At 36.0% G+C, this 8742-nt stretch overlaps 1 protein-coding gene across 1 annotated transcript in view; it reads left to right on the forward strand.

Moving 5' to 3' along the window:
* LOC138692190 (zinc finger protein 665-like) overlaps positions 1-8622 on the forward strand; it is a 39933-nt gene extending 31311 nt beyond the window's left edge. The window contains exon 5 of the mRNA XM_069815259.1: positions 3202-8622. Within this exon, the coding sequence (XP_069671360.1) occupies positions 3202-4810 (1609 nt within the window). The 3' untranslated portion in view covers positions 4811-8622. The remainder of the gene's footprint in view (positions 1-3201) is intronic.
* The last annotated feature ends 120 nt before the right edge of the window (positions 8623-8742 follow it).

Consider the following 8742-nt stretch of genomic DNA (forward strand, 5'->3'; position numbering starts at 1 on the left):
CAGGGAAAGCTTTTTCCAAAAAATGCTTACAGCTAGCTGAAACCTGGTGAGATGTCTGCATTCTTGTGTAGTGCAAGGTCTCTAGATGTCGTAGTCCAGCTGCTGTTACCGATGGACATTGGCGTAGTGTTTTCTCAAAGTAATTGGTATTAATAATTAGGACATTCCTTTCATATGTTCTTTTGTTTATTATTCTCCACTACATTAAAAAATTAATCAAAATTTATTTAATACATATTACTTAAAGCAATATGGAAATACATCAATGAAACGTGTATAGGTATTCGAATTACTTAACCCTACAAAAGCCAAGGTGGGGTCATGAAATGCCCGCACTTCAGCATTTCGTTAATTGTATAAAAACGAAACATAAGAATTTGCGCTACATTTTTCTAGTTGTCAGAAATAATGTACTGAGTAATTCCTATGTTCTAGAATTTAATTATGCAACAATTGTTGTAAGAAAAAAAATGTTGTACTTTGGCGGGCAAGTTTCGACCCCCCGTTAGACCTTCATGTAACTTTTATTTTGCACAACAGTTTTTACTTCTCCGTTATTTTATTATGTAACAATGAGAAAATTCCATATCCTCAATTCATTTGAATTTCAAACAACAATGGAAAATAACATTTGACATGAAATCCAGTTGTTGATTTGAAGTTACTTTCCTCTCAGAGCATAACCGACCACTTCTTACATCAGTATTCTTCAACTGTTTGATGTGAACACATCTAATTATAAAGAGTAGATTTCTGTCAGCCGAAAGTCTTGTTGAAATGGTTAACAATAGTGATACGAATAAGAGTGACTCAAATAAAGAAGATGCAGCTGCTGTTCAGCCTGACAGTGATAATGATACGGAAACAGTTTGTGACTCTGTTCGTGTTACTGTAAGTACTGCTAGTGAAAAACTAACAGCCAAAATTGACCGTGAGTACATACCTGATCCACCAGCACAGCATCGAAGAGGGTTGGCAAATATTGTGCGTTCACGTGAAGGAATTACGAATGAAGGTAAAGTTAACAATATATGTCATTCGTTCAAGAAGTTTATTACAGAAGAAATAGTAGACATTATCGTTAAGCACAGTAATGAAGAAGCTGATAGGAAAATAAATATAAAACACACCACTGGTACTGAAATATATGGTCTGATTGGTCTCCTAATCCAGATGGGTTCAAGTTATGATTCCAAGCTATCCGTGGTCCGCGATTCGAGGAAGAAATATTTATACAGGAACAATGAGTTGTAGTAAGTTAAAGGAACTGATATCTATAATGAGATTCGATGATAGGAATACAAGGGGTGAGCGTCGAAGAATTGATAAATTCGCCCCACTTCGAGACGTTTTCAAAGAGCTCAACGAAGTATTCCATATTTTCCCTTCAAAGTGTTTCTAAAAGACAAACCAGGAAAATGTGGTATTCTAATTCGAATGCTTACTGATTCGAACACACGATATGTTGTGAACATGGAACTTTATGCAGGGAAGGACAAGAGAACACGAGAGGAAAGGGGTCCAAAGGCAGTAGTGAAAAGACTGGTGGAGCCAATAAATGGAACTGGAAGAAATGTGACTACAGACCACTACTACACGTCCGTTGATTTGGCAGAAGAGTTGTATGTAGAAAGAAAATTGACTATGGTTGGAACCATGCAGCAGAACAGGAAACATATACCTGAAGAACTAAAGAAAATTACAGGGCGTGCATTATACTCTTCAAAATTTGCATTCACTGATCCCACAACAGGTAAGCCGCCTGTTACTCTTGTTTCATATATCTGTCGGGAGACACCAGCAAGAGATCTAATTTTTTTGTCAACACAACATTGTGATAATAAAGTGAATAACTCAGAAAAAAAGAAAAGCGACATCAACCTTTATTACAATTCCACAAAAGGGGGTGTGGATACTGTGGATCAGATGGTGAGGCAGTATTCTATGAAAAGAGGAATGCGGAGATGGCCCATTTCGTTATTTTACACACTTATTGACATCGCTTCCCTGAACAGTTACACACTCTTTTCTCTGAATGAACCCGACTGGAACAAAAAGAAGAACAATAGGCGCATGTTATTTCTTCTTGAACTGGGAGAAGAACTAGTGAAATCTCAGGTGAAAGAAAGGGTGAAAAACTTACAAAGTTTACAGAAGTCTACAATATTGGCAATGGAAAGCATTCTTGGACAACCACTGCAACAGGAACTTCCATCAGTAACTTCAGCAACGGGGGATAATAAAAGAAGAAGGTGTTATCAGTGTGTAAGAGAACTGTCATCAAAGAAACTTACAGACAGCGTGACAAAAACAACTACTGTTCAAAGTGCGCGAAAAATGTTTGTAAAAATCATTCTGAAAAAAAAAATTGTGTGTACAAGATGTGATGATTGTGATGATTACGATGTGTGAGACTGCTGACAAGAACATTCTGAATATTGCAACAATTCTAAGTAATGTTATATCACAAAATTAGTCATTGTACATATAGAGACTACAGCAATAGCTAGATATTCAAGAAAAAATAATACAAATTGTAACTAATATTGCTACAAATCCCATTTTTATCACTTGAGACCCTTCTATTATCAACACATGTTTTAACTTTAATATAATATTAATACATGTGAAATAGCAAACAGATAAAACATTTTTAAAGGAGGAAAAAGAGTGCTGGCAGTTTTTGCCCTTCCATGGCCTTGGAATTAATAATTTTTTTGTTGGCCTTTGTAGGGTTAATCCTCGTATTTTGTGTGATATTGTGGACTAAAGACTGCCGACAGTCCAGACTTCCAATCCATTGGTAGCAGTCAGTAATTTAATTCTTAAATAATGGAGCATTTTTTGTGCAATGTAACGATGTACATTCACTGTTCATATTTGTTGCACAGTTTTCATAATGCACAGTTTAAATTTGCTTCACGGCATAGTCGTGTTGGAAGTTGTGTTGGTATCACTGATTTATTTTTTCTTGGTTATGGCGTTTTTAATGTTTACAATAAATGAAAAAAGAAAATTAATAGGGGCCAGGTTCTTATAACTATTTTGATATTTCCAACATAATTCATAATTTATTTACAGCATTGTATCTCTATTGGTAACGTTTCTTCTCGTGAAATAAGTTCGTTTAGGTTTGAAGATCATTACTTTAATGTATATTTCTTGGGACTATTCTATTGACTGATAGTATATTTTCGTCAGGATTCCAGCTACCAAAGGGAGTTCTGTATCATCACAATTCGACAGTATTGCAGATGAAGACAACAAAATGTGTGAGATTCCCAAGAATTCAGATTCCTCAGGAAAACAAGCCCGAACTCATGAAGATAAGCAAGTGCATTTCGAAATGTCTAAAGAATATCTCTCCAATCCGGCAAAATCGACGACGCATTTACATGAGCGTGTAGTCGACAATGCTTACAAATGCGATATTTGTGGTAGAACTTTTTCTACGTCGCGAGGTGTAAAAGGGCATGAACTCCTGCACACAGGGGAGAAACCTTTCAGTTGTGATGTTTGTGGTAAGTGCTTCTCGAGGTCGAATAATCTTAGAAGGCATGAAGTCGTGCACGTTGGTGAAAAACCTTTCAAATGCGATGTTTGTGGCAAGTGTTTTTCGCAGTCGGGTAATCTAAGAATCCATGAACGCCTTCATACTTCCGAGAAACCTTTCAAATGCGATGTTTGTGGCAATTGTTTTTCACATTTGAGTAATCTAAAATGCCACGAACGCCTTCACACTGGCGAGAAACCTTTCAAATGCAATGTTTGTGGCAAATGTTTTTCGCTCTCGAGTTATCTAAGTTGCCATGAACGTCTTCACACTCACGAGAAACCTTTCAAATGCGATGTTTGTGACAAAAGTTTTTCGCAGTCGAGATATCTAAGTTACCATGAACGCGTTCACAGCGTTGAAAAATCTTTTAAATGTGATACTTGTGGCAAGTGCTTCTCGCGGTCGAGTCATCTAAGAAGGCATAAACTCGTGCACAGTAGTGCGAAACCTTTCAAATGCACTGTATGTGGTATATGTTTTTCGACGTCGAGTCGTCTTAGAAGACATCAACGCCTTCACACTGGCGAGAAACCTTTCAAATGCGATGTTTGTGGCAGATGTTTTTCAAGTTTGAGTCATCTGAGATGCCATGAACGCCTTCATACTGGCGAGAAACCATTCAAATGCGATGTTTGCGGCAAGTGTTTTTCGCACTTGGGTAATTTAAGATGCCATGAACGCCTTCATACTAGCGAGAAACCTTTCAAATGTGATGTTTGTGGCAATTGTTTTTCTCATTTGAGTAAACTAAAATGCCATGTAATCCTCCACACTGGCGAGAAACCTTTCAAATGCGATGTTTGTGGCAAATGTTTTTCGCAATCGAGATATCTAAGTTGCCATCAACGCCTTCACTCCGTTGAAGAGTCTTTCAAATGTGATACTTGTGGTAAGTGCTTCTCGGGGTCGAGTAATCTAAGAAGACATAAACTCGTGCACACTAGTGACAAACCTTTCAAATGCGATGTTTGTGGCAAGTGTTTTTCGCAGTTGAGTCATCTGAAATGCCATGAACGTCTTCACAAAGGCGAGAAACCTTTCAAATGCGATGTGTGTGACAAGTGTTTTTCGCAGATGATTCATCTAACATCCCATGAACGCCTTCACACAGGCGAGAAACCTTTCAAATGTGATTTTTGTGAGAAATGTTACTCGGCGTCGCGTAATCTTAGAAGGCATGAACGCGTGCACACTGGTGAGAAATCTTGCAAAAGTCATGCGAGAAACGTTGTGTCTCTAAATCGAGTAGCGTAAAAAGAGATGAACACCTTGGCATATGCGAGAAAGCTTTGAAATACTTTGTATGTGGCAAACTAACTCAGATTCCTCATCCCTAAAACGCTTCGTATCCCGCACACATGCGAAAGTCCACACCTGTGGAGTAACGACCAGCGCGTCTGGCTGCGAAACCAGGTGGCCCGGGTTCGAATCCCGCTCGGGGCAAGTTACCTGGTTGAGGTTTTTTCCGGGGTTTTCCCTCAACCCAATACTAGCAAATGCTGGGTAACTTTCGGTGCTGGACCCCGGACTCATTTCACCGGCATTATCACCTTCATATGATTCAGACGCTAAATAACCTAGGTGTTCATACAGCGTCGTAAAATAACCCAATAAAAAAAAAACATGCGAAATTGCCATGTTTATTGTATTTGTTTCTCGTTTTCGAACGGCGTAAGAGGCTATGGACTCCTGCACAAAGGTGGGAAAGCTTTGAAATCGGGTGTTTCTTGGAGTCTACCCTGTAAAGCGATGCACGCGTGCACAGAAGTGAGAAAACTCTCAAATGTGAAGTATTTCTTTGAATCGAGTGGCCTGAAAAACAAACTCCTGCACACAAACGAGGAACGTTTCAAATATAATTATTCTTGTTTTTCTCGCCGATGAGTAACGTAAATTGCCTTCAACACCTGCACACAATCGCGATATGTTTCAAATGCGATGATTGTGGGAAGTGATTTTCGATCTGAATTTTATAAGAAAGCATAAACACCTCCTCGCAGACGAGAAGCCTTCTGAATATATTTGTTTTCAAAATGTTTTTGCTGTCTAACTTAATTACTCGTATAGAAGGTAGGATGAATGCAAACACGATTAATTGCACTTTCATAATTTATATTGCGAGAAATTACCAAATATACGATTTTTGTAGCAATATTGTTTTATCATCCATGTGTTTTCTATTGGACGATGATCATTTTTCTGAATTTGAAATCTAAGTAATGCAGAGCGATGAACATCACTGCAGCCAGTGCTGAACTGTGACTTTATTATAGTTGTTAATAGTATAAATTACTAGAAATAAAGCTGTCATGAATGCAGCATTATTCTGCCTTATTTGAAATATTACGTTGTGTAATTCATCATATATCGCAAGCCCTTTTCTTTCCAGCTCAAAGTCTGTTGATGCCAGTAAATGCTGTAAGAGGAAATATTGTTCAAGTCACTTTCTTCCTGAAAACAGCACTCTTTGTCCACTATTCAAAATCATGGATGGTTGTGAAAATCATTTCTACGATTTATCCTTCGTTATTCTCAAACACTAAACTTTCGAGCTTTGAAGTTTACTTGTTGCAAGGGTTTCTTGAGAATGAGTTTTAAAGTTATACAACTGACATGAATCAGATACTTCCAACGTTAGGACGCTCAATTGTTTGTTAATTAATCATTACTTTTATTGTGAAACCTGATATTTTTGTCAAATTCATCAGTAAAATCCATAACCGTGAGGTACAACGCTAAGAACAATAACATTTTATTTTTTATTCTTCTTGGGTTCTTATCTTTAATGTCACTAACGATTTTTTAAAATGTCTTATATTAGCAATTTCCTGTATTAAATGTAATCATTATGGTATTCTATCTTCTTTACTAGAAAGTGTTATTTCATATTTGAACGAATTTAATAATTTTAGTATTTTTCTTTGCATCACGCATCGTTTTCCTGGCAGACTTTATGAAATCTTTTCCTTTTTTTTGTCTTTTTTTGTTATTGGCTATGTGCACTGTCATTAATATTCCAACAAAATCACGATACCGGTACTAAATAAGTTGTAATGTTCACGAAGAGCCTTAAAGTGAAAGGTTACTGTGAGTACTACAGACACTCACTGATGTTAAACCTGAAAGCATTGCTTCGTAATAGCACTTTATTATATCTGAAAACAGTGATGTTACTAGCCATGTCTTTTGATGCAAGTTGGAATTAATTCCTGGTCCCATGTTACTTGGCCCATTGCATATTTCAATTACGGTTGTTTCGTTTCCTTCCACTGACTTGTATAATTGTTAATTATTAATAACTGTTCATATCTTTATTGTTAACTGTTTCCGTATTATCAATTACTTGAAGTTTCGAAAGAACGAAATATTACACACTTTATTTCTTGCGTAATCCTGCATCATTTTTTGTTGTGTAAAATAGAAGGCCGGACTTTATTGTTGACGTCGCGAACGTTTTTCAATCTATACGGTGGTTATGTTTGATTAATGTAGTCACCATTTTCTTAAGAAATTTTATGATATCTAGAGACTTTTTTTCTGTCATGTTTTCTCATATCATATTGTGATATATGATGTATGGAAGTTTTCTTGATAAAGTAATACTTTGGGACTTGGTGGGTCTAGCCCCCTAAAATAATGTAAGTTTCTATAGGGATATTACGTCATTTGACTCCCTTAAAATTTCTTACAAAAATGACGACTATATTACATTAATCCAATATGTTCGCTGTATAGCTTATGAAAACGTAAATGACGTCACGGTCTTTATATTCTTTCTTTAAAATTACGTAATATTCATTGGCATGTATGCACTCTATGCATTTATACTTACTTTTTCCATAAGAATTCTTTGATGTCAATCAATAAGATGCCGTAACAAATCTTCATACCAGCCAGTGCTTTTATAACGTGTTTAAGATATAGCAAGGATAAGAGGGCTACAAATTAGAATTAACTCCTAATTTATATATATTAAACTCTTTGCTACCGCATAGATATGTTAAAGTCAGTGGTGTAAACATAATTTCGAACGCCTCACAAGCAGCAAATTGTACCTTTCTTCTTTAGTTCTTTTAGTTGTAATGAATGTGATAAGATGCAACCCAGCTTGATCCATTAGCTGTAGGCTACAATCATGTGGTGACTCTGACACAATGGAGACAAGACTTTCACCAGATGTAAGTATGGCGAGATCATTCGGTCGAGTTCAACATCAGCATATCTTCCATTTCATTTCATTTCTAGTGGGCAGTGGTTAAGTTATACCCTCTTCCTACCAATACACTTTTAATGAATCTCATATTTTGAAACCAACATTTCGTTTGTAAAAAGCAACATGACTCGTATTCTTTGTACAGCAATTACTGTAACATTGTTATCACTATCAGAGCTCAGCCTAGTAACTTTACTCATTATACAAGTCGTTGAATTCCGTTGTCCTGTGTGTATAATCCATAAAGAGTATGAATGTTCATATATAGCGTGTTATGGGTAAGAAAACATACAGTCCTAGAGACTCGTGTGGTTATTGTTTCTCCCTCTTAAAGTATTTAATTCTCGCGTGATCTAGAATGAAACGACGATCAAGTACTTTATGTGAAGTGATATCTTCATGGTCACCAATGCAATGTAGGAAAAAATGATTGTTTTCTGTATTGTGTATAAAAGGAATGTACATTTTGTAACAGCATTAGGTATTCTTATTTCACTAAATTGAAACTGTAACTACAGGCATTACGAGTATACATAAAATGTTAAAGGGGCCGATGTCCAGAAAGAGAAATTTTACAGGAGAACAAATAACTATTTCTGGCTTAATTATTCAAGATTATTAATTATCTGGATAATCCAAATTAAGAAATTATATTTAACTCACATTCGTGAGAAGTGTATTTGGAAATGTAACCAATCATGCACTTAGTAGGGGCACTTAAATTAGCTGGACATATGCCTTTTTAACAAATAATCTGTTTCGACAGGGATTAAATATAATAAAAACGAGTTTTGTGTAAAAAAAACAAGATTTATTAATATGTAATACTATATACAAAAAATTTTATCCTGAATGTGAGCAATTTCAAATTTAACTTTTTGAAATATGAAAATTTAATAACTTATTATATTGATCACGTTGATTTTTTTCACATCATAGTTGGGTCCACTGTTGAATCTGCTCATAAAATACT

The sequence above is a fragment of the Periplaneta americana genome, chromosome 16 (genome assembly GCF_040183065.1).
Source record: "Periplaneta americana isolate PAMFEO1 chromosome 16, P.americana_PAMFEO1_priV1, whole genome shotgun sequence".
NCBI classification, from domain to species: Eukaryota; Metazoa; Arthropoda; class Insecta; order Blattodea; family Blattidae; genus Periplaneta; species Periplaneta americana.